This window comes from Carassius auratus, chromosome 48 (assembly GCF_003368295.1).
Source record: "Carassius auratus strain Wakin chromosome 48, ASM336829v1, whole genome shotgun sequence".
NCBI classification, from domain to species: Eukaryota; Metazoa; Chordata; class Actinopteri; order Cypriniformes; family Cyprinidae; genus Carassius; species Carassius auratus.
Window position 1 is genome coordinate 3,593,654 of NC_039290.1, and position 26,681 is coordinate 3,620,334.

At 34.3% G+C, this 26,681-nt stretch overlaps 2 protein-coding genes across 2 annotated transcripts in view; one reads left to right on the top strand and one right to left on the bottom strand.

Annotated features, from left to right (window-relative positions):
• Nucleotides 1-1,105: 1,105 nt before the first annotated feature.
• On the top strand, nt 1,106-8,276 carry LOC113065542 (olfactomedin-like protein 3B). Its single transcript, XM_026236872.1, has 3 exons — nt 1,106-1,401; nt 2,759-3,041; nt 4,798-8,276. Exons 1-3 carry the CDS (start codon nt 1,291-1,293, stop codon nt 5,586-5,588), a joined length of 1,185 nt encoding a protein of 394 aa, XP_026092657.1. The 5' UTR covers nt 1,106-1,290; the 3' UTR covers nt 5,589-8,276.
• The window catches only part of LOC113065288 (synaptotagmin-6-like), a 30,997-nt gene continuing 11,137 nt past the window's right edge, over nt 6,822-26,681 (bottom strand). Inside the window, exons 3-8 of the mRNA XM_026236527.1 lie at nt 22,313-22,697; nt 19,059-19,617; nt 14,814-14,934; nt 13,565-13,736; nt 11,625-11,775; nt 6,822-9,160 (exon numbers count right to left, since the gene is read on the bottom strand). Coding sequence (XP_026092312.1) covers nt 9,089-9,160; nt 11,625-11,775; nt 13,565-13,736; nt 14,814-14,934; nt 19,059-19,617; nt 22,313-22,697 — 1,460 coding nt within the window. The 3' untranslated portion in view covers nt 6,822-9,088. The remainder of the gene's footprint in view (nt 9,161-11,624; nt 11,776-13,564; nt 13,737-14,813; nt 14,935-19,058; nt 19,618-22,312; nt 22,698-26,681) is intronic.

Here is a 26,681-nt window from a genome sequence, read left to right on the forward strand (position 1 = left end):
CAGTAGGTTGAACTATAAATTATAATAAAAAATTCTGATCACTGCATACTTGTTTCTCTGTTGCCTATCTGCTTTTTTTTTCAAGTTCTTGCACTTTATGGTAGATTTCTTTAGTAACATATAATATAGAGTTTAATGACAAGAGTTTTGAGCTCAGGCTGCGTGAATTTTTGATAGAACTCATCAGTCGGTCTAAACAAAAATTCAGTCTCTTCAGTCTTTCTTAACCTGGAGAGCAAATTGACAGGCACAGAGAAAAAAGGTTAATAAACCTCTGAGAATGATGTAGGAAAAAATTTAACATACAAAGCATTTAAAAAAATTCAAAGTGCTGACCCAGTCAAACCACACATTCTTTCTTAACAACAGTTTTCAGTTCTCAGAGCGTTTCCTTTGAGAATGGAGGAAAATTTAGTTTGTTGGTCCTAAAGAGAGATTTAATCATAATAATCAAAAACTTTAATACGTGAATGATTTTCTCTCTGCACAATTCAGTTTGGCATTCAAGGAATCTTCAGTTGCATTTCACTTTAAATGGACCGTGCAAACTTTCAGTTGCATAACCAGGGTGATGGGATTTCCTCATCCATGTAAGATATATTTCTGATCAAGCAAACACGATGGATGTTTTACTGTTAAATTTAGATATGGGGTTGTTGCATAACTTAGAACAAATTGGTTTTGTCATATTTAACTATTTTAACCACTATTATACATTATACCAATTTGCTTAAAAAAAGTTGCCAGTAAGACATAATTTTGTGCATATCTAGCCAACAATCTATAGACTCTGAACCTTTAACCTTCAACATCCATGGAACATTTCCATTGCACAAAATGTTTTTTGTAGTGGAAAGAATAACCCAAAATGGTTCTTCTATTGCATTATTATGAAAAATTAATTTTTAAGAGTTTACATTTCATATAAAACTGCAGAAATTGGAAATGTTACATTATATAATTAGTACTATTTATTTATTTTTTTTACTGTTTTTCACTGATTTCATCTTTCAAGCACACTACGTACACGGTTCTGTTTGAGGACAGAGAGAGGCCAGAGATACATGGCTCCTCCCTCGGTGTCAGTAAAAACATTCCAGTCAAGTGAGAGAGCCAGCGAATTTGAAACTCTGGAAGTCTGTGTTTCAGGTCCTTCTCCTTGTGAGCACTCACATGCTCCCTAGAGGACAAGGACAGCCCATAAGCAGCTGCAGCACATCAGCCTCACAGAGTCTGGAGAGTTCTTTTGTTTTGTAGAGTACCTGAAAGTGGCCCTTATCCAAAACCACCATGAAAGCCACCATATTCTTCATTCTCTTGACCGCTGTGACTCGTTCAAGAGGCCAGTACCACTATCAGGGTCTGATGAACTACTTGGAAAACAGGATGCTTGCTATGGAGGTAAGAGACATTTGGCTTGTCTGGCTTCTGGCTTTTTCAGTTTCTGCACTTCTGCTAGTTTTCAGCCATTTTAAAGAGACATCCACTTTTCCATACATACATCAAAACTCTGAGATAAAACAGTGATATTAGGACAGTTAAGAGCATTCACGATGTCTATTCCACTCAAAGACTCTTGAAAATGCGAAATCTGTTCCAGTGGCAGTAGTCCCTCAGACATATCATCCCAAAACAGCAGTGACTTTGCAGATCAAAGAACCATGAAAAAGTGGAGATTAAAAAGAGTTTATTCAAGCCAGTGTTGTCACTCATCTACTTAAGACTTACCAGTCTTTTTTTTTTGTAAACTGTCCGAGTAAAGTTGTATCCCATAGCAGAGAAACACCCCCCGATTGACAAAATAGTTTAGCTCAGCATTTTCGTTCTCAGTGAAGCTGAGCTGAAAAATTCTAACACTGTTTCATTAACCAAATTAATTAGTCTCGATTAAGTAGACACTTCATTATAAAAATGAATTTATTCAGTCAATTTACATATATTATAAGCAGACAGGTCTGTCTTGATTACCTGAATTAGCAGGAGTCCATTCAACGGTTAAAAAACTATTTCTGTTTTTAATAAAATGAGTGGAAGGTTGAGTACAACAGGATTAGAAGCTCCTAGTAAGGAAAAAGTGTTTTTGTTTGTTTGTTTTTCTTGGCCTAAAGTACACGATGACTTAAAAAAAAAAGAATATTAATGCAAAATATATGCAAAACAAAGTTTGTTTGGATTAGAAATCATGTAATATTAAATTCAGCTAGAGCCTGGAGCAAAAGAGCCTTGGGGTGGCCACAGTGATATGCTTTACATATTTAATGGCTATATATATATTAAACTCAGCAAGGATACATTAAATTAATTAAAGACATTTATAATGTTAAAAAAATAAATACAAAATGTCAAATAAATTCTGTACTTTCAAACTTTATTCGTAATGATAAATGATATGTGGAATATGATATTTTTGTATTTTTTTGTATTGTTCTTTAATGAGTTCTTTCAAGTCCTTTTGAAAATGCTCGAAAATACAATACTTTAAAATACAATACATTACTAAGGTTCTCTTTCTCCTGGCTTTAGATGATGATTGCAGTAAACCTTTTAAATATCTAATGAGCTTTTTTACTCTACAGTTTTCCTGACTTGGCAAAAGGGCCCAACACATCCTGTCCAGAATTACTCAAGACTTCTTCACCTTTATTACCAACAGCCCTTTAATAATGCACAGAAAACTCGTCATTGGAAAGAATTTGCTACACTCTGTGATCATCTTAAACAATTGCGTGACTCATTAATCTGTTTGTCATTCTTCCAGGAGCGCATTGCCTTGTGGCAAGAACAGAACAACCGCTACAGCTCCGACCTAAAGGAATTCCGGCAGCAGGCTGCAGATCTGTTGGGAAAGTTGGGCAAGGAACATGATAAATTGCGTTCAGACATGGAGGGTGCAGGAGCAAGGGTAGACCGCGTGGAGCGTGAGATGGACTACATAGAAACCAAGAATCCCCCTAAGCCTTGTGTGAAAGCAGCAGACAAAATGGTGGAACAAGACGTGGTTGTCAAAGAGGGGAAGAAGGAAGAGTTCTTTGAGTTGTCTGGTGAGTCGGGGGAATTCAGTTTTGACAGCTGAAGCTCAACTTTTGATCTTATACTTTTAGCTTTAGCCTTGACATAGACTAATTTGAGGGATTGTAGGCAAATTTAGCATATAACACATTAGACCAGTTTGGGAGAAAGGTTTGTAGTTTTCCTATATGACATTTACTGGACTCTCCGTAGTGTTAACAACACAGTACTTCAGTGGAGACAGATGAAGAGCCAAATGAAACACATCTTCTGTACACTCTGCTTTGATTCCAACATACTGGATAAAAAAATAAGCCACAACTCAGTTGTGTAACATCTAAACCACAAGAGCCAAATGGCTAATCCAGTGAACTGATTGGCTTGATTCTTTGTTCCTTGTTTCCTAATTAACAGAACACAACACATGTTTCCTCTAAATCAATAAATCCCCAGCATAAGCCAATCATTAGTAGAAAGCAGGGTTTCAACCATCAAAGCAAAGACTCTTCGGGTGAGAATAGTCCCAGTATGGGTGAGGTTAACTGGGATGCTAGTCCTCAAAAAAAAAGAAATGTCCTAAATCAAAGCACACGCTCTTTGTTCACACTCTCTGTCCTGCATTGCAGCTATTTCTTCTCCCAGTCTGATTTTCCAGTGTTTCCAGAGAAAACACTGTATGTATCCAACATAAAAAACTTTTTTCCCCAAAGGCTGAATCCAGTTTAAAACTGAAAGTTGAATGCAATATTCCAATCCATTGAATTTATTTCTTTATTTCTTTGACAACAAAGGATGCCATACAATAACATTCAAAAGTTGTAAGATCTTACCAAGGCTGCCCGTGTTTGATCATAAAATACAATAAATCTGTAAGATTGTATAGAACTGTAATATTAATGATAAATTCGTATATTTATATTAATAAAAATAATAATACAATATATAGTTATTTATTCCTGTAATGGCAAAACTACATTTATAGCAGCTGCATTACTCCAGTGTTACACAATCCTTCAGAATTCATTCTAATATGCTGATTTGGTGCTTAATAACATTTTTTATATCATCTATGTTGAAAACAGTTACCCATGATACTTTTTTTCCCAGGATTGTTGAATGAAAAGTATAAAAACAGGATTTTTTTGTATTTTTGCAGAACAAATGTAGTATATTCATTTAAATAAATAAATAGATACTGTAGTATTACTGACTCCAAACATTTTAACAGTAGTGTATCTTATCAATACCTTTTTGTACCAAACAAAAGAAGGTAAGAATTTATAAAAAAGGAAAACATATTAACATATCCTTGATTGGATTATTGTTATAAGCTTTATTATTTTAAAAAAAAATTAACAGCATGACTCAATTTAATTTATTGATGTGACAAATCATGACAGAGGAATCTGTTCGAGCCCAAAACGTTTCAATAAATTGTATTTCTTTGAAATTATGTGTCTTAAAAATAGTTCCCAAATGGCCTGTGTATTATAATGAAGAGTATTATTAAAATTTATCCTTGTTAAGCCGCACACAATCCTCCCTGGCCTACACATTTATAACAGCAGACGTGACATTTAAGGGTGGATCTTTCACTGCTGGAGGCTTACAATGTCATTTTTCTGTGTTTATTTCTTTAATAAAGTAGAAAAAGGGTTTAAACTCACAAACTTGGTCTTCAGTGTTTGTGCAAACTAAGAAGTCTGTATAAATGCTTTCAAAGATTGCCATATTAATCATAGGACGCTTCCTGTTGACATTAATCTTTTTTTTTTATTTCATCATCAGTGTGCTTGAACATTGTATCCAGTCTAAAAGCAATGAAGATCCTTAAGAGATTGGGAAGCCCAAAAGGTGTCTGGACCAAAGATGCCAGGTCAGCAAAAGTCTATGTCTTCAACGGCACGTCCGATAACACGCTGTACGAGTTCAACTCCGTGCGAGAGCTCTCAGCATCATCAGGCGTATCTAAAGGCAAGCAGATCACTGTGCCCACCGCTTGGAACGGGACCGGTCATGCAGTCTACGATGGCTTTCTCTATTACGTCAGTGAAAGCTCAGAACTCCAAGTTATCAAGTATGACCTCAAGAATGGTTTGGTTGCAGACAGCGCGGTCCTTCCCATGGACGATCGCAGCCCGGTGTACCAGCTCAATCCAGAGACACTGGTGGACCTGGTGGCGGATGAGGATGGGCTATGGGCACTGTATCCGGCTGGAGACACTATTAATCTTGCAAAGATGGATATAGATTCACTGGATATAGAGCAGATGTGGGACACAGCATGTCCAAGAAACAATGCTGAAGCTGCTTTTATTGTCTGCGGCACGGTCTATGTGGTTTACAACACCAAGCCACCGAGCCGTTCGCGTGTGCAGTGTGTGTTTGATGTGAATGACATGGTTAGCAGCGGAGAGGCCCCTTTGATTTATTTCCCAAGGCGCTACGGGGCCCATTCCAGCCTTAAATACAATCCTGAGGAGCGGCAGCTCTATGCCTGGGATGATGGGTACCAGATTCTGTATAAACTAGTGCTGAAGAAGAAGTTATGGGCAATTATGCCACCACCTGAAGAATAGTGTCTCTTTTTTAGCACTTAAAGGCCTTGTGTGCTCCTGGGTACAAAACGTTTGTGATTTTCCTAAAGGGATAGTTACTGAAAATGAAAATCCTGCCATTATTTACTCACCTTCAAGTTGTCAAGTTTGTATGGATTCATTTCTTCTAAGGCTTTTTTTGTGTTTGAAAAGGAACACAAAACCACCACTAGTGTTTTTCTTGTGAGTCAGAACTTTTAAATGAATTGGTCGATCCTGTTCACAAAACCAGTCTGAATGATTTCTTTATGATTAAACCTGGTCTCAAGTTCAAATCACTGATTTAGTGATTCAGTTGCAGCAGTTGACTGCTCACTGAAGGGAAAGATCGTCTGCTTATTATAAACAACTTTAATTTCTGTCTTTCCAACGCTATCTCACGACCAATTCATACGTATTTTACGAGGTGGCTTATTAGTACGAATTTGTACTACCTCTCTCATACGATTTTATACGATTTGTCTAAACCCCAGTGATGGTTAGGTTTAGGGGCGGGGTTAAGTGTAGGTCATTAGTACAAATTCATACGAATTGTGAAACTCGTAAAATGCGTAAGATTTGGCAAAAATCGTATGAATTTGTACGAGTGTTGTCGTACGAATAAGTCACCTCGTGAAAAATGTACGAATTGCTGTGTGATCGTATTGGTCTTTCTCTCACACAAGCTATGCCTATAATATGTCTTTTAATAAAACATGAATCTGAAGGAAACAAATTAATAAAATATGTGTGTATGTTAGTTTTACCTGTAATTTTATGCTTTAATTTGAATCCTGCTCTTATTCGGCAGTACAGAATTAATTAGAAATAACTTAAATGTAGGCCTGTTTCTCACATAAAATTATTATGTGTATTCAGAAGACAGAAGATTTGAAATATAATCTCTTTTATAATACTATACAATACAACCACTTTTATTATGGTAGTTTTACGTCCTTGCACCCATCCGTTGTAATTAAATGTTCAACAGCATTTAGCAAAATTAAGAAATAAATGAAATCAAGTCGTACAGGTTTTGGAACATCTTGAGGGTGAGGAAATTATGATAAAACATATTTATTTTTGGGGGGGTGAACTAATCCTTTACCTTTAAAAATACACAGATTGCTTTTGTTGCACATATTAAAATAGTCAATAATTGACTAATCAATGCTAACACACTTTTTGTGATTTGCTGTTGACAAGAGTGAAAAGAAGCAAGTCTACCCTTGAAATGGCTGAACCAACATTTTATTTTGGCATTTTTGAAATACAAGAACTCTTTCAAACATTACAAGTTATATTGCATGTACAAATGATCAATACAAAATTAGAAAGTTTTTCAGATTCACAAGGGGGCAAAAACAGGTTGTTAAAACACCAGCACACAAGAGTTAGTGAGGTAAAGAACCAGATCTAAACCTTATTAACTTTACATTCACCTACAGAAACACTTTTATCTGAGTATTACAACATTGGTGATATTCTAAAAACAGGACCAAAAAGTTGTATTTTGTCACAACCATTTCTTTAACAAGTTAACTTGGATTTTTTTTTTTAAGATTCTGTCAAAATATTAAATCTATTTTACTATATAGAAATATTTAAAGCTTAACAGATACCCAATGAGACGATGGAGGGCATTATGCAAAAAGGGGCCCAAGTACCATGTATGTTTTAAGATATTTCAGCAAAACTAAATGGAGATCATTGTAAAGTCATTGTTCTGGTATCTTGAGCTGTGCCCACCATCTGTGACAATGAACTTCCTGCATAGTAGGTTGTCCTATCAAGGGTCATCTCCTGTGCACTTATACATGCATTGACTTCTCTGTCTTTTTTATTTGAGACATACTGTATGTCCAGGACTTTTAAGGGAAGTTCTGAATCAATGTCATTTCTGTGCATTTATGTCATTAATTTCCAGAATCTGCACTATGTTTGATTTTGTAATGACAGGAGAAATATTAACTACAGTAATCATAATTTAGCAGGGGTTCTCTGTTAAATTGAAATTCTAAGTTAAACTGTGTTACGAATGAATAACCATGTAAAACAACAAGATAGAAACCACAGGGATAAACAAATTAAATATTGCGGGCAATGAAATCTTTGAATTTTGTTCAATCATTTATGACATACAAAATTCAAAGAGAAATAATATTATTTTGATTGCTCTGTTTAGCTTTGTTGAGCATTAAATATTATAACAATTATTATTGGGTAAAATGGCATTACTTTGAATTGTATTTAAAGAAACTGATCAGTTGACAGTTATACATTAAATTGTGTTGTTATACAGATATAAATTCACATCATTTCAAATATCCCTGTTTTCTACACATAATTTTTTTATGTCAAATCAAACAAGCAAATGAAAAATATGAATCTGAAGATGAATATTAGTTGTAAAGTTATCCCTGCTCTTTTATACAGTACAGAATATGAATATATTTGATACATTTGAGCCTACATTGTTTACTCAAGACATTTTCTCAGACAATATGTCAAAATACGTAAAACTTTGACAGTCCAATTTAACTCACAATGAAATTACATGCCAAAAGATGAACGATATGTCAACATTAGAAACAGCAGGAGGATTCAAAGAGGAGTTGAATGGCTATTGAAAGCAGTCTGTACTTCTTTAAATGCTGTTTCATAAAGTGAATAAAACCCACATAAATCAAATCAGATCTCTATGAATATTTCAGCACTTTTGTATTCGCCGATCTCAATCACATAAATTTATTAAGCTACATGTGAAGTGTTTTTGTGTGTGAACAGGAACTTTACATGTAAACCGTCTTTTGTTTTGGCAAGAAATGAATGGATAGGAAAAATGTGTTGTGCTCTGATAAATTTAGACTCTTTTTACACATAACATTTATATAACATCTATAAACTGATAAATATTTCAATATTCTTCTTAAAACGTGTACCTTCACATAGGTTTCACATAAGGATTTGACAGAGAAAATGGTTTGTTCTCAGTATACAGCACATGACAAATCCATTCTCTTCCCTTTTCTCACTCAAACTTGTCCTTTCCCTCAATATTTTATCTTTCTGACCTCATTCTTAGTACTTCCAATAGCTGATCTTAAGATCTGAACAGAGCCATCTACAAAGAGCCTTGCAGTGTTGTGCAGAAACCTCTGTTTGCATGTAGACCGCTTGCAGAACATTGGATCGGAATTTAGATGCTAGGGGAAAATTCATATAGGAAGGAAACATCTCTGCTGACGATACCAAGCTATTCTAAGAACACAACGCTGGCTTTGTAGAATATTCTAGGTACAGAGGTTTGTAAAGCACTCCCAAAGATTTGACAGAGGATTGTACAGACTGGAACATGAGGAACATCAGGGTAAAGATCTTAGATCAGTGTTTGGGACCCATCTAAAACAACCCATAGCAGAAAATGGAAATAGCAGGGCTCTCGTTTTCATCAGAGTGACAAACGGAGGATGCCAAGCCTGAAGTTTCACATATGGCTCTGATCAAGGGCTGGCAGGAGGTTTGGGGGAGGGACAGGACCCCTGACTGTCAAAACTGGCCGTTCTAGCTTTCCACTGTAAGAGAAGACATATGAAAACCCATCAATGAGAGCATTATAGAGCAGTTTATTGTTATAGAAGAACTGCGTCTTATAGATAGCACAAATTGCTGAGAAGAGTGGATTTCAAACTGTGGTTACATGAAATTTATGCATCTAAAGAACTTACTCATTATTTTTAAGCTAATTATTTTCTAAAATAAATAAACAAAAACACTAATAATATTTTGAAATAATACATATTTTTTTTCAATTATACAAAGCAAAGCAAGCAAATCCAATAACATCTATGTTCTACTTCTTATCATCTATATTGCACACAAGGCTACAAATTAACCAACTTAACAAACACAAGTTTTTTTTCATGTTTTACATGCAATTATTAGCATTTTACTATGTAACAAATTTGCAAGAAGAGAATTAGCCTTTGTTGAATATTGTTTATTTTATTTATTTTTTTATTAGCAAAGAATAGTGGTCAACCGATGCTGATGCCGATATCTTGGAAAGCAGGGGGGCTGATAGCCGATATAATATATTTTACAATTATTAATATTTAAGAAATTTGAAATCATTTGACAACGTAAAAATGTAATCATACTTATGCTTTAGATGACAAAGTATTTTTCGAAAAAAAAAATATTTTTATAAAAATATAATTAAAAAGGAAGTAGACACTGTAACCAACAGAGCACTCAGTTTTCTGGGAAATCATATTTTTCAAATAAAGCCAAGGTAACCCTCATTTTACATACCAGCACACAGTGAAAATTACATGAATATGACAGTGGGCAAATTTGAAATCACGAGTTTAAAGTTAAAAGCATTCAATTCACACGGACCTACCATCACACAGAGAACACGGGATCATGCTGGATAAAAATGCACTATTCAAAAGATCTCACAGCTGGATTAAACTAAGTTTGCAAGGTTTGTGAAATTAAATGTTCATTAGTCATTCAAAGATTTGTTTAAATTATATAAATGCGTATTTGCTTAACGCTGACAGCAAATGAGAAAGTTTTATACTGTTTGCCTTTCTATTACTAATAATATTATATAAGTTATCATTATAATTCTTTCTGTATACATTTATTAATTTGTTTAACCATTCTATCTGATTATTAGACAGACTTCTATCCGTATTTGACAGAGAACAAAATAAAAAACAAAAAAGTCCTCCCTCGAACACATCGACCAAGCAGAAAAATGTATATATTTTTTTTTTGAGTATTTTTTTGAGTATTTAAAAAAAAAATGTATTTTTTTTATATTTATTATTTGTTATTTACAAATATCGTCCGATATATTGGCCTTTGGCGATATATCGGTTGACCACTAACAAAGAATTACTATTCAGAGTTGCCAGGTCTATGTAACAAAACTAGCACAATGGCCAATTAAAAATAGACCAAACTAGCCCAATTACCCTATATCAAAACTCAAAATGTGTCACTTCCCATACCTTAAATACATATTTTACAGTCATTGTTATGCAGTTTATGCAATTGCAAACAGAAACACAGTCAGTTTTCATGAAGGAGCTCTAAGGTCCCTACCAATGCTGGTCTCAGACAAAACTCATCATCTAGCACTAGTTTTATCACTGCTGGAATATAAAAATATTTCAATTTCAATACAAGCATGGCAGTCAAATACAATTAATGTGATATGTCAAACCTCTAACCTATGACAACAGTTTAAATGTACCCAATACCATCCAATTCCAAACTGCAGACTTGGCAGCCCCTGACACTAATTTATTCAGTATAAAAACTGACAATGTGAGCACTGTTAGAAAGAAATTAATTACTCCAAACAGTGTAGATAACAAAAACCTGTACTGAAAACACAACTATAGACCATTTTAATTGCCAAAAACAATGATTTACAGTCTGTATAAACCTTTGTTTAGCTCAGGCATACTTAATTAAATATTCAGGTAAAAGATCATGTGGCCACATGCCCAATCACAATTCATAGAAGCCCAGACAGGACCTCAAATTATTTTTAATTAATTATGTAAGTTTTTTCAAAACAAAGTCATTATTCAAACTGCATATTAATAAACATCTTACATAATTAAAACATAATTAAAATAAACAAAAGAGACCAAAATGTGTAACCTGCACCATTTGCATAAGGCCAAAAAAAATTTTTACCCTCATGATTAACTCTTGAATACAGGCCAGAAAGGGGACAGAATTTCAGTGTGTTTGAATTAAAATCAACACTGACATATTCTACTCATGTTTTATCCATGAAGCACAGTACAAGTGTGAGGATGTTACTAGAGGGATTTGAATGTTTACAAAGAAGGATAGGTGACTGGTCAGAAATTAATTCTGGAAATGCAATTTGCATATTAAAAACTTTTTTTTTTTTTTAAAGTTTTTAGTTCTATATAATCACAAATTCAGAGGGTTATAATATCTCCCCCTCATGTTTGTATATACATGTGCTGGAGTGAGGTTACTTACCTCTTTTTCTAATTTCTTAGGTTCCAGCAGGGAGTGCCAGTGTGCAATTGGCTTACGGGGGTATGCGAGCATCTCATTCCAGTGGTCTCTACCTAAGCCTTCAGCACCACTGCCCAAACGGCACACACCAATTATCTCATTGTGCCCCACTCTGAAAGAATGAATCATTTGTTACGGAATTATTTATACATTGGTATATCCCTTTAATGCAAAGGAATCGTTCACCTAAAAAAAATAAAACAATTTTTTTACTCATCCTCAGGTCATCCAAGATTTTAATCAGTTTGTTTCTGAGAAATTTAGCATTACATAAGCATCACATCACTTGCTCACCAGCGGATCCTTTGCAGTGAATGGGTGCCGTCAGAATGAGAGATCAAACAGCTGATACACAATAATCAGCAAAAAAATATATTGGTGCATTTTGATGTGAGATGACAATGCTCAGTCAGAGGAGGATGCATTATTATGCTTTATGAACTCTATTTTGGCCAGAAGCAACGGTTTAATAATGGATTTGTTTCTCTTAAACAGTTTTTCACTTCACTGGAATGGAATGGATGGATGGATTACTTGTAATTATTGTGATGTTTTTAATCAGTTGTTTGGACTCTCATTCTGATGGCACCCATTCACTGCAGAGTATCTATTGGTGATGTAATGTGATGTAAAGCTAAACTTCTCCAGATGTTCTCCAAGAAACACACAGGGCCATTTCTAGCCAATTCGACGCCCTAGGCGAAATCCCTACTGGCGCTCCCCCAGATTTTATATATATATATATATATATATATATATATATATATATATATATATATATATATATATATATATATATATATATATATATACACTTTGCATTGAATTTATTTAATGCACAAGTTTCACAATTTGAGTTGAATTACTGAAATAAATGAACTTTTCCATGACATTCTAATTTATTGAGATGCACCTGTATTTGTAGCATTAGACAAAAATACATTGTATAAATCAAAATGATAGTTTTTTTCTTTTATGCCAAAAATCACTACAATATTAAGTAAAGAACATGTTCCATGAAGATATTTTGTAAATTTTCTACCATAAATATATCAAAACGTAATTTTTGATTAGTAATATTCATTGGTACGAACTTTATTTGGACAATTTTAAAGGCGATTTTCTTAATATTTAGATTTTTTTTGCAACCTCAGATTCCAGATTTACAAATAGTTCTATTATTAAATATTGTCCTATCCTAATAAACTATACATCAATGGAAAGCTTATTTCTTCATCTTTCAGATGTATTAATCTCAATTTTGAAAAATTGACCCTTATGACTGGTTTTGTGGTCCAGGGTCACAGGCTATTTGTAATTTAGTTCAGCTTAAGGCATGACACTGAAGAATAGCATTGTTAAAGCATTTTTAGGTTAGGTGTGTATAAATATTTAGAAAGATGAAAACAAAAGAGAAATACATATATATATATAATAAAAGCCAATCCATGTTGAATAAAGCAGCTCCCTCCAAGATACCCGAATTGCGAAAGTAAATTTTGTCATCATTTTCTCAAGCTATTTCAAACTGGTATGGTTAAAGCATAAATTTAAAATTATTTATTTGTTTAAAAAATAATAAAATATGTTAAATTAATAATTAATATCAATAATTTAATAATAATATTATATGTATTATAATATTAATAATAATAATAAAAGTTTTCCATCCCATGCAATTACAAAGAATGAGGACTGAAGTTTCCAGCTTGCAAATCATCTTAAAAGTATCCTATAAGTCGAATACATGCCTTCTGAAGCCATAAAATATATAATTACAGTAAATGATCAATAAATAAGTAAATGATGACAGAATTGTCTTTCTATTTCTTTTTTTTGGTTAAACTGTCCCTTTAAATTTCAATATAAAAATGAGAAAAATAGCTGTTTGTGTTACGTACAGGTCATAGTCCATGACCGAGATGTGCAAGCTGACTTGGTCCATGCTCTCGGGAGGGATGTCAAAGATAATGGCCTCATTATAAGTGGGATTCAGGGTGTTTTTCTTTGTTGTGGTCTTCTTCTTTTTCAGACGTCTTCCGTCACAAATGAGGGATACTTTCACATAAGGATCTGCTCAGAAAGAACATTGTTATCTCTTCAGCTCATAGTGTAGCTGTTATTAATTTCACATCTGCAGTTTGAGCTTTTATTTTTGATTATTGTTGTATGCACTTGTCAATTAAAGCTCTAACAATAACAATGAAGTTGACGAGACTGTCAGATGAAAAGACTGCAAATAAATGATTGAGATATTTTAATATTCAGTGGGAATGGAAAGCCGTTGAGATTTGGGGCTTTAATGGAATGACTCGAGTGCTGATTCTGACATCAGAAATGCATACTCATTTCCATCCCTCTCCATCACTGCACAATTGTCTGATCTATTATGCTTGTAAATTAGTAAGCCATAAACTACTTCCAGCTTGGGCAGAACAAATCAGATGTCCTGACATCAAATTTGCTCGGGGCGCTTCTTAATAGATATTATCCAGTTCATGTGAATTCAATTTTACTGCAAATGAAAAATGTTTACTCTTCAGCAGATAAAAGTGAATATGTCTGGTGTGAGACACACTGTGTCATTATAAGGAAAAAAAACATGAAAGTGTGAGTAATTCATTTTATTGGTGCTTAAAATTGTTCACTGCATCATATTCAGAGCTCTTCTTCAGACTTTAAGGTTTAATTTGCTTAGTGACGCTCCTGATTATCTGAACAGACTGAACAGAAGCCAATTTGGAACATGAAACAATGATTAGAACATGCTGGAATGTGCATATATTAACAATATATGGGAAAAAAAAAAAGTTTCCAGAAACCATAAAACAGAGGTAAAGCTAATATAAATTATTATATTTCAGGATGTGTCAAGGGGTTTGAATCATTGAGGATTTATATTTCATATCAAAATATGAACATAATAAAAATATAAACCATTAAACCTGACAAGGGAATATTTTAATATATATTTATTTAACATAACTTACATCATTTTGGGAAGAATGCTTCATTAAATAACAATAATGTTATCATTTTAATGTGTGATATATTTTAAACATGAATAAATTTGCTTTGAAATAAATTATTACTTCTAATCCCATGTCTGTAATATGAAGGTCAAAGGTAGTAAAGCTGATGAAATGCTACCTGAGTATCCTGTTATGTCCATTGCCTTTAGGTTCCTGCACTTGATGACAGTGAGTGTTAATCTGCCTGCCGTGGGTAGATAGCAGAGTGAGAACATAATCTCCCCAAGGTCCACGCTCTCCTGTTAGATAGATACACACAAATCAATGTAGCATGATGTATTGTCACATTTTGTTAAAAAGGTCACCTTTAGGTCACTTTAATAGAGATAAAAACAGTAATTGTGCAATAATGTTCCAGAGGCAGACACTGTTCCCCCAGCGTCACTGGTCAAGATCTAAGTACGGAAACCCATTTCTGCCACATAAAGAATTATGAGTATGAGATGAAAGTGGTAGTTATGAAATAGAACTTCATAGATATGACATAAAAAGTTGAAAATATGAGAAAAATTAAAAGCAAAAATGATAAAAGGTCCAAATTATGACATGTTGAAATTAAGATTAAAAAGTCTTTCATTTACTTTCTGTCATAATTATGACTTTTTATGCTATAACTACGATTCCTATCTCATAATTTAGCTTTTTATCTCATAATTGCAATGTTTTCGAGTCAACATCAAGATTTACCAAAGCATGCTTTTTATGTTGTGGAAATGGGCTTCTATATAAATGTACCAATGATATGGTTACTCGTACTCAGCGGTGTTAAGTTTGTGATAAAAATTTATATTTTTAAATAAATCTCTTAAAGTGGAGGAATGGTTTCATCAGTACTGATATTGTACCATTAATTATTTGCTTTTGTCAATAAATCATGATGATCCTTGAACAGAGAAAGATTCTATATTAATATGATGTCAGATTTATGCTAAAAGCTATCTCTGCGAGAAGTTCTTAATTGGTATTTGAGGATGTGGTTTGGCATTTTGACTGTGAAGGTTGGGTTTAATAAGCCTGTGACTCAATATCGAGGTCTAAGGGAGTCCTGTTTGGAAAGATACAGTCACAGCGACCGATTAGTTGTTGGGAATCTCTTGGACACCACTCCAGCAAACTGTTATTTAAACTTCAACCCTTCTAAACACTTCAGCTTTTTACTCATAGTTGATCCAAGCTGGTTTCTTTTAGGTCTATCAAGATGAAACAAATTAATCCCCAAAAATGTAACCGCAATTCATGAGAGCTATGGCATTTTTAGACTTCAAGACCACCCACTTTGTCTGAACGTTAAGTGTGTGCAGTGCAAAGGAGAAGTATGCTATCTGACGGTGCTGGATTTAGTGTGTTAGCATCCCCCTCTCAGCGGTATTAAGACTGGTGTAAATATGAATCACTTTATATGAGCTCAGTAAGCCTGTCTCTGATGGACATATCCCATGACTCCCCTACTCGTGGCTTAATGTCTCTCTAGCCCTCTAAGGTGATTATTTGCAGGTTGTGCTTCAGTATCATATAGGGATGCTTAAAGTGGATTGATGGATGGGTAAATGCAAGCTTGACCATAAAAAAATGTCTCAGAAAAGTATTTGTAAAGCAAGTAAACTTGAAGTAAATAAATTATTGGACATTACTGAACAATATGACACAGGATAAAAGTGATTTTGTTAAATAAACTCAAGTAATTAAGCTTGCAAAATTAAGCCTAATTTCTAAAAGAGTGATGATGTGGGACCATAGTGAATGTTTTAGGTCAGATTTCTTTGGCAAGAACCAAATTCCATCAAGCTTTGCTCTATTTTGGTCCTTGAGCTCATTATGTGACTAAATGAGTTAGTAAATGTCCTTCTGTCCCAAGTCCACCTGGCAATGTCAGCGATGGTCACTGTCTGTTGGCATCAATTAAAGGGACAGTTCACCCCAAAATTAAAATTCTGTCATCATTTCAAACCTGTGCTTTTGAAATACAAAAACAAAATTATAGCAGTATTTAAATGCCATTTTCTTTTAATTTAAAGTCATTGGTGCCCTATTATCAAAATGTAACTAAAATGTAGAAAAATTTCCCAAGTCTTCTGGAGCCAAATTAGAATTTTTTATTTTTTTATTTTTTTTTTTACATATAATCGTCTCATTTGATATAGGTCTGAAATTGTAAATATATTAAAATATTGCAATTCAGAGATGTTTCACACCATGTTTGACAGTGATTTCAAATCTCACTGGTTCTTGTGTCTTGAATTCAATCTCGACATCAAATTTGAATAAATGTACACATTTAAACTGCATAATTGAATAACAATTGAAGAAGAATGTGCTTTTTATCGTTTTTTTTTAACTTGAGAGACTCTATAGTCATTATTTAACTTGCATTCTACATGAAAGTTGTATTTGTATAACAATACAAATTTGAATATCTAAATTGCATGATTGAATAACAACACAAAGCTTTTGTACTGCTTCAGAGGACTTGAATATGGCATATGAGTAAATTTTATGGTTCTTTTTGTCATTTTTTTTGATCTTGAGAGTTCTTTGTCAGTATGAACTTGTGTTTTATAGAACAACGCTGCATTAACATCTTGTCTAACATCTCCTTTTGTGTTCAACTTTTGTGAACTGACTTTAGATTGCATAAACTATGATCGTATTTTAATTTTAGAGTGATCTACCCCTTCTGATTGCTTTGCAAAGAGGTGCTTTGAGTTCCAGATTCAAATCTCTTGCCAAGTGTAATAGAGTGTGTGCTTTTGTTCAAGGGGCAGCCGGCCTCCTGCCACGAAACCAATAACCACAGGTTTATTGAATTGCTCCTCTGAGAATAGCTATAAATATAGAAAACAGAGAGAAATAAGACTCATCGAGGAGCAGTTGAAGTTCATTTATCTTGCCATTATGGAGTGATCAGCTAACCTCAGATGACCTCAAAACCTATTTTGGAGGTTAACTTAAGCATTTGATATTGTGCTGTGATTGGCATAACCTCTCATTAGTGGCCGTTATGAAAATTAGGCAATTATTTTGTCCACACATGCACAATCAGCATGTGCCAGTCAACTTCATGTGTCAGTTACTAACTTAACTGTAAGTTAATGAGGGTAAGGTAGAATTCTCCTTAATTTGGCTGTCTTAGCATTAGCAGGTTTACAGCAGAGAACCTGTTGAATATTGTGACTGCATTTTAAAACACCATGTCAGTAATGCAACAAGCTAATTCATGTACCTTAGCTGAATCTCATGGCATTGTTATTTAGAGTCAATGGATTTTTTAATTTGCACAGAGTGTCTGAGCAGTGCAATATCAAGAGCACTTGCTGAGTATTCAGGATCCTTCCTTCTCTCGCCAACCAAAATTCAACTATTTGTGCAGAATGCTGTAGATGACCAATATTTAACAGGCTTAGTTCACCAGGTTTATATTATCTTGTGATACAGTCGGTTACAAAAGTCTAAGACCACACTGAATATCTTACCATTCAAAGGTCAGGGTCAGTATGATTTTTAATGTTTTAATGTTTTAAAGTTTATTATGCTCACCAAGGCTGAATGTATTTGATCAAAAATACAATAAAAAATATAATATTTTCAAATACTTAAAAAAGTAATTTATTTATGTTATGGCAAAGTGGAATTTTCTAGAAACATTTATTATTATCATCCATGAAAAATCGTGCTGCTTAATTTTTTGTGTATTTTTTTTCCCTCAGGATTCATTGATGAATAAAAAGTTCAGAAGAATAACATTTATTTGAAATAAATTATCTTTTGTAAGAATGTACTGTAATTTTAAAAGTATTAAAAGTATTGTCTTTCCAAAAATTTAAAAATGAACACTGACCCCTATTTATTTTTGCCTTATATATATTTATTTATTTGTACTTTTTTTGGATTACCAAATAATTTCCAAATCTTTCTTGTTTTTTTTTTCTTGCATTTTTAATGCTGAGTATTTGATTAAAAAATCGGAGTATTTGAGAAATAAACAAGAAAGATTTGGAAATTATCTGGTCGCCAAACAAATAAGCCAATTTGTGAAACTAATAATGTGAACTTCTCAGTACAACTGGTTAGATGTTCTCAAACCAAATACTAAAACGTTATGAAATTTTAATTAAAATTTTACAGTTGAACATTATACTCCATTTCCATGCTTATAATTACATTTATAATAAACAATTTGTATTAAAAATGTGGTCTTGTACTTTTGCATCCTATTGTATATTAATGTACATAAACTGATCAGTGTGTGATCAATACATATCTGAGCATACTTGCTATACACCTCTCTCCTTAATAAAAAAAATAGACTTAAAGACCAGCAGAATTTGTTGTATCAAGAGAAAAGAGAGCAGCAGGGTTCTCTTACAGAGGTAGCATACTGAATGTCTTTCCAGATGGAGGTCTCCCTTGAGAGATCAGACTCTTCAAACAGATTGTCCAGGATGACTTCCCCGATCATATCGTGCCGTGAGAACCTGTCGAAGTCGAAAACAGTGAGATGGAGCTTCCTGATGGGAAGCTCATCATAGGGTACCGGAAACTGGAAGGACTCGTCAAATGTGGGGTTGAGTGTTTTACGATGGACTCGTGTCTGGAACTTCTGCTTCCGATCTGGCAGCAGGTAGATTTTGACATACGGGTCAGAGCTGCCACAAAGATCTTTGGCTGGGAGATCAAATGCTTTGAGTATCTTGACAAGTAACATCTCGTTCTCATAGTCATAGCGGAGGGAAAAGCTGATTTTGCCACAGTTTTTGCCGCCTTTACTATTGCCAGATTCATCGTTTTCTGTAGTCATTTGCTTGTAGAGTTCAGGCTTGATACGGCCAATGCTGGTTGGCTGCTCATCCACATCATAGTCATCTCCCAGGTCCAGACTCATGACCTGCATTTGACGGGGAAGGTGACGTTTGAAGGAGCTATGCCTGCAAAAATGAGATAAAGAGGAGAGAGAGTAGCATGAGGGATTTGATGAGTTTTCAGAAAAAGTTGGATTAAAAAACTAAAATGCTGCCCAATGCAATTTTTATTCCATAATATAGTGGTCACAGAAAAAAAAAACACTCGTTTTCAATATTAATTTGAACTTAAAATGTTTCTCTTCAGTGGTATCCCTAATATAGTTTAGAAGCACTTCTCATTACAGCGAAAGATGTTTGGTGTGTTTTTTTTTTAAATGCACGATATGGGGGGGGGGGGGGGGTTAATGTGTTAACTCACAGAAATGCAAAACTGGAAAAAGAACAGCTCAATATTTTATTGAGAATTGTGGCATCCCTAATATAAATGAATAAATAAATTGTCTACGCAGATAACAATTGCAATATAAAAGGCAATTATTGAACATACAAACAGCAAACAACACATTTTCATACATTAAAATATACTGAGCTTCCCATATTTTATGAAGGAGGTCCTTCACATTTGATGCACTTTGCCATCATAAGGTTTGTCATCTCATGTCCCATAAAATACACGGTACCTTGCCAACATTGTGTTGCTACCCTTTCAAATGAACTAGTTTGGCCCTTTCATTCTTGAAAAGACAAACCTTAAAAAGCATTTATTTCACTCATTATGCAACATTTGTTCTCAAAAGGAGTGTTTAAATTAATGCTGTTATATTTAACTCATAAATATGAATGAAACCACTGCTTTGCCAGTGCTTTATAACAGAAAGCAGTGAAAAAATCTCCAAGAGCAGCCAAATACTGAAAGGGCAAAATACATGTAATGGGCAAATCGTACATGACAAATTTTTAATTTCAAGTGGACAACTCAAGTGCTGTAATTAAGTGCCCTGGAACTACCCAAAATGAATCAAGTATGCATGAGCAGAACTTGTCTTGGTTCCAGGGATTACCCTGAAGTGACTCTGAAATACATTATTGAAGGCATAAAATGACAAAGCGGTCTCAGATGAAAGACTTCACTCTCCTCCAAATATTTATGCATCATCAGCAATATGCTTTTCAAATATAAATATTTTTACACTTCTCTTGTTGGTGTCAGTGTTCATCTCCTCTGGGAGATTCTGTTATTGAGTATTTGTGATTGATGATGTCTTTTGTGTCCTACTGTGAATGCTCTGACAGTGTGATTCATAGTATTCATTTCTTTCAGGGATATACAATGCTGCATATTTTTAATGAAATGTGTAAATGTGTATGCAGCACCAGGTCTGTAAATGGCTGCAGACACAGGCTGAAAATGAATAAAAAGATGTCCCTTTAAAGAACAGTGCATAGTTAATATTAAATTGTATTATATTTAGCAATGACTGCAAAAATATGGGAAATAAATGAAAATATTCAGTAATTTTGTTCTCAAAAGTCATGGAAGGGGTTAAATGGCCCATACCTTGGGTAAGAAGCTTCCTTATTAAACGTGTTTCATTTCCATCTTTCACAGAATTCCAAAATGCTATATATATACTATATACTGTATGGACAAAACTGGATGAGAACAAAACTTAAACTTAAAAGTTGTACTACTGTAGATAATGACAACATTTTCTTCTGTAGAGCTGCTTTATAGTTCAATTCAATTTGTTTAATAAATTATGCATTTTGAAACATTTTAACACCATTACTGAAATGAATTAAATCAACATTAAACTGACTTGAGCTGACTAACGAACACTATTGCTGCTTATAGCTGTAACGTACTTGTTTCATAATTGATTAACTTTTCAGTAACTTTTTCAACTCTGAACTTATTTAAAACTAAACAATGACACACTAATGTCTTAATAGAGCTACTTTACAGCAGAAATTGAATTTGTCTCATATTTATCTTCTTGCTTTGAAACTTCCTTCACTGTATAGTTTAAAGTGCTATATAAATAATGTGTCTTGAATTGTAATAAATATATCTAAAATATATCTGTTATCATTTTTTAAATTATTTTTACAATAATGTAAAATATGAAATCATATGAATAAAAATGCAATTAAATGAAAAATATCAAAATAAATGACAATAATACAATATAAAAATTCCAACAATTACTTCAAAATAAAATATATATATTTTTTACATATTGAATTACTTTTTCCACAAAGATCCTATTAACATTTAGACATAAAAATCTTGGTAGCACTTTTTATTTTACAGTCCTGTTCCTCATGTACTGTACATAGTATGTACTTATTATAGTAATTACAATAACTATGTAATAACTAGGTACTAACCCTGAACCTACCCCTAAACCTTACCCCATGTAGTTACCTTGTATTACCAGAACTTTCTTAAATACACTGTAAGTACACTATAAGTACGTTAGTACACATACTGTAAAATAAAGTGCAACCAAAATCTTTCATGTCAAACATAAAGTAAATAAATTAACCATTATCCAGTAACAACAATTTAGAATTTTTAGAATTTAGAATTACATATTACCTTGTATAGTTCTGCTTAAATTGTGGGATCAGTAAGAGTTTTAAAATAAATTAAAATCAAATATGTAATTATCATTTTAAAATTCAATAACATTTCACAATATTACTGTTTTTAGAATATTTTATTGAACCACATATTGAAAAATTCTAACTGACCCCTAAACTATTGAACAGTGGTGTATGTGTGTGTTCATGGGTGGTTTTTTGGCACTGTTACCTGGTGGATGACGCTGGCTCTGTGGTCTGTCTTTGCATGCGCTGCGTCCGGCGCAAGAAGTGTTCCCGCATGGAGAGCTGCACCTCGGCAGGGATGTCGGGAGAGGTGTGACTTATTTTAACAGCTGCCTCCAGGAAGCCCATTGACGCCATAGGATACTTTTCCTTGTCAGTCGCCATAGTGACCTCAGACGGCTGAGGACTGGGCAGAAGAGATGGTAAATGAAATGAGGGGCAGTCGTCAGGGGCAAGGGCTGCAGAACTTGACGAGAGGGCTTTGCTCCTCCAGGGGACCCAGCACAGCTTCCAGGAGACGAATGCAGCGAGCAACAGCAGCGCCAAGCCACACGCTATTATCACACCGATGGGGAAGCCAACAGCGATGTCTACAGCCGGGCGGAAGCAATGGGCCGCACAATATGGAGAAACAGATGGTCAAAACAGCGAGGCAGACAGAAAGAGAAGTGCATTAGAAGGGTCAAATGAGCAATGATTCTTATCTATGGGTTTGTTTACTGTAATCCTGTGCAAACCAAACACTCACATTCACACACAGCAGAAATGATGGAATGTAATTAAAGTTATTACAGATACTGGCCTGTAATCCATTTCCAAGGGAACAATGCTAGCGGAAGATGTCGCAGCAATATCAAATGCTCTCACTGCGAAGCTTTCCGCACATCAATGGCTCTTATGCATGTAGGCGGAAAGCAAGCTCAAACTCATTTCTTCATGATTACAGAGAATTTGCTTGCAATAGAACAAATGGACTGGAGAAGCTCCAAGACTGCTGACAAGCACCATGTAAACATTAATTTAAAAGAAAAGAGAGATCTGTCGTTCTGTGTGGGAGCTCTATGGAATACAGTTTCTAAAGGTTTTATAGTGATAATATTGAGGCGGCTGAATTCATTTCTATTTTTTCATCTGAGATGTGTTTGCACAATTCGAAATACTGATTACGGTTTTTTTTTTTTTCATCCCAACGCCCGCTGCTTTGACCGGTTTGATTTATTTGAAATAATGCATGCTAGGATTTGGCTGGGCTTCCTGAGGAGTGTACAATGTGTCCTTGTTCAAATGGAATATAAATCTACTGACAATTCAAAGGGCCCTGGAGCCTTATGTAATTTAGAGTCTTTTAGAACTTTTGTTCTTCATTCAGTTCCTCATTCCTTGCCAAGTCGTTTGTCATTACCTGACTACTGTAAGCACACAATACAAAGTAAAGAAGACTTAAGGTCAGAATGAAGATTTGGAGAAATTAATCAAATTGCTTATTCTTTTTGTGGAAACTTTGATACAGTGGCTAACCCCAATGGTAACTGTATTTTCCTTCTTTTCTAGGCATAAACAGTTTTCCTCCTAAGTAAATTAATCTTGCTTTAAGGATGTTTAAATATTTGCTAAAAAATAAACAAGATGGAAATACTGGTAAAATTATCTTTTTTATTTTTTTATTTAATTTTTTTTCATGCATGCATGCATCATACTGTACGTACTGATATAGCTTCTCCAAAGTTTCTAATAGTTTTGATGTTACAAGCCGCATTTTTGCTGAAGTCCCCCATTTCATGTGAATAAGCTGTCAAGGTTTTTTCTGTAAACTGCTTTCTCTAAAGTGTCCATTTGAAGGGCTCAGGGTTTATCCCGAGTGGATATGAAATTTCTAGGTCCAGGGATTTATGTGTTCAGAGGATTTCCACATTCAAACGCTGCCATATAGCGGCTGTTTTGTCATCTGAAATTATCCCGACTCTGAAATGTGGCTCCCACTGGTCTGCCTCTGTTGTCTTTTGATTTCTAATAAGTTTGGGTAGCTTGTGCAGATGGACATGCTAAACAGGTGTTGGACAGGCGTGGATAAATAATACATTTAATCATGTATAAAATTTGAGATAAAATGTATTTGAATGCCAGCTTAATCCTTTTCATGTCCAAAATTAATGAAATAATGAGGCTATATTACCCTGTGTGAGAATTTATGGTATGCAAACTGGACATTAATGATGAATTGGTTTTTTTATCAGCATGAAGGCAGCAGTATAGAAGACAGTAAATCACTGGGGTTTTCTTCCATCCACTGAGATATGGATAATGAATCCAAACATTGTGACACTGTGACTCTCCATAGACCTGGTTGCCAACCAGCATGATATTCACCACAACACTGGCTATAATTATCAGCTAATGAGCCATGCATATAATGGTCCATAAATGTAATCATGCAGTCAAAGTATATTTTTCTCGGCTATCCAGGACAGAGGTTGTAAAGTTTTGAGTGATGATTTGGAAAAAAGCCTCACCTGTTTCTTGGACTAACATCAAAGCCAAGACTAAGATCAAGAATTTCCTTGTATGTTCACTATATGATGTGTAATCATTATTTACAAAAAGGTTTTTATATACCCTTTATATTTTAGTAGTATGTGCTTTGAGGAGTCATACCACATGAAATTGACCACAAACACACACACAATTTTTATAAAATTTTATTATTTTCCCAAAATCATGAAATATTAATTCATAAATATCACATAATCTATATATATATATATATATCCTCATCATAGAAGAGGTGTATTAAAGTCATTGGATTTGGAATAAAAAATCTTACGTATCTTTGAAAAGAACAGGATAAAAAATTCAATTTATCCACTAGGCCTCTCTCTTTCTCTCTTCCTATAAATAGACCTAGTGAGTCAATATATATATACATACACACACATATATATATATATATATATATATACATACATATATTTAAAGCACAGGTAAGTTGATCGGATTTGCAACTTCCCCTTTAATATAGATATGCTGTCAAGCTTTTATTGATTATCTATCATCTTGATAAAAAACAACCTTGAATCTCTGATGCACAGTGAATCCAGCATTTATGTTTGTGGAACCTGTATCCCATCCTTATACGCCTCTCTTGGTGTTCAGAGAAACTTCCAGCCCAGTGCTGCAGAAGCAGAGAGGAGAACATGCTGTTCTATGAGATAGCACATGAAAGGAGGGGGCTGTTCATTTCCCCCTCCTCCACAGGCACACGGTTCACCGGGGTAGAGCCGCGTCTGGAGCACATGAGTAATATCAGGAGGCCCACAAATTCAATTAAGATTTGTTTTGAAACTGAGTCAGAGAACAAACTGGGGCCCAAGGGTTTTCCCTTCAAATGTCTTCCAATGTAACCTGGTTTCCATAGAAACCCAGCCATAAGACGCGACGTGCGCCCTGTCAGCTCTCATCATCCAATCTTGAGCAAAAACAAAGAGCCTTGTTGTGTGCTCAAAGGACAGCATGAGATAAAGAATTAATGTATGAGGACATAAAACGCCAGGTGACAAACAACAACATTAGAGGGTCATCTGAACTTTGAAATAGAGCCAATTAAATCATGGTCCTTCTGTTAATTACAGGGTAAAACTGCAGCAAAATAGAAAACTGTGCTAACACGTCCTAATTTAGCCACACACAAAGAGCAATCAGGAAGACAGGGATACTGTGTGTTAACCCAACTCAGTGGCCCTCAATTACACAGTCTCTCTTCCTCCCACGCATCTCTGACAGCTGATATTTTCAGGACAAAGGGAGTCACACTGATAGGAACTGGCATCACAATCAGTGACCACCATTAGAGAGAGCTCAGAGGGGTGAGGGGTTGTCATATCATGCCTTTGAACAAGATCTCCGTTCCCATGTGAACACATTTACATTTAATTTCGATGGCAGAATTGGTGGAAAAATGCACTGCACAGTATAAATCTGTCTCCTATAGGGCCTATTGCCTGAGGATCTATGTAAATATAACCACAGAAGTCCACCAAAGCCTTGCTACATATTTCAAGATCAATTACATCAGCTTGAATAAATCAATGTGACAGCTCAGTATAGAGCGCTCTGTGATTTAAGTAATAATACCATATATATGCAAACATACATACAATACACTACTGTTCAAAAGGAGTATGTTTTTATTACCACTTTTAATCAGCAAGGATTAATTAACTATGCATATCACAATAATAAGGCGTTTACGATGTTATATTTCAAATAAATGCTGTTTGTTTGAACTTTCTGTTAATCAAACAATCCTGAAAAAAATGCATCACCGTTTCCTCAAAAATATTAAGCATCATCACTGTTTTTCAACATTGATTGCAATAAAAAATAAATGTAACAAACCAGCATATTAGAACGACTTCTGAATGATCATGTGACATTGAAGATGGTAATAATGGTGGCAAATTTGCCAATATTCCACAAAATTACAGTTTTTACTGTAGTATATGATCAAATAAATGCATTCTTAAAGAGGATAAAATACCTACTTTTTTTATTTTTAATTTAAAAAAAGGACTCTAAAT

Bases quoted from the DNA above. Each gene is read 5' to 3' on its own strand.
- LOC113065542 (XM_026236872.1), top strand. From the start codon at position 1,291: ATGAAAGCCACCATATTCTTCATTCTCTTGACCGCTGTGACTCGTTCA. The intron at 1,402-2,758 runs GTAAGAGACATT...TCATTCTTCCAG, and splicing joins ACAGGATGCTTGCTATGGAG to GAGCGCATTGCCTTGTGGCA. The intron at 3,042-4,797 runs GTGAGTCGGGGG...TTTCATCATCAG, and splicing joins AGAGTTCTTTGAGTTGTCTG to TGTGCTTGAACATTGTATCC.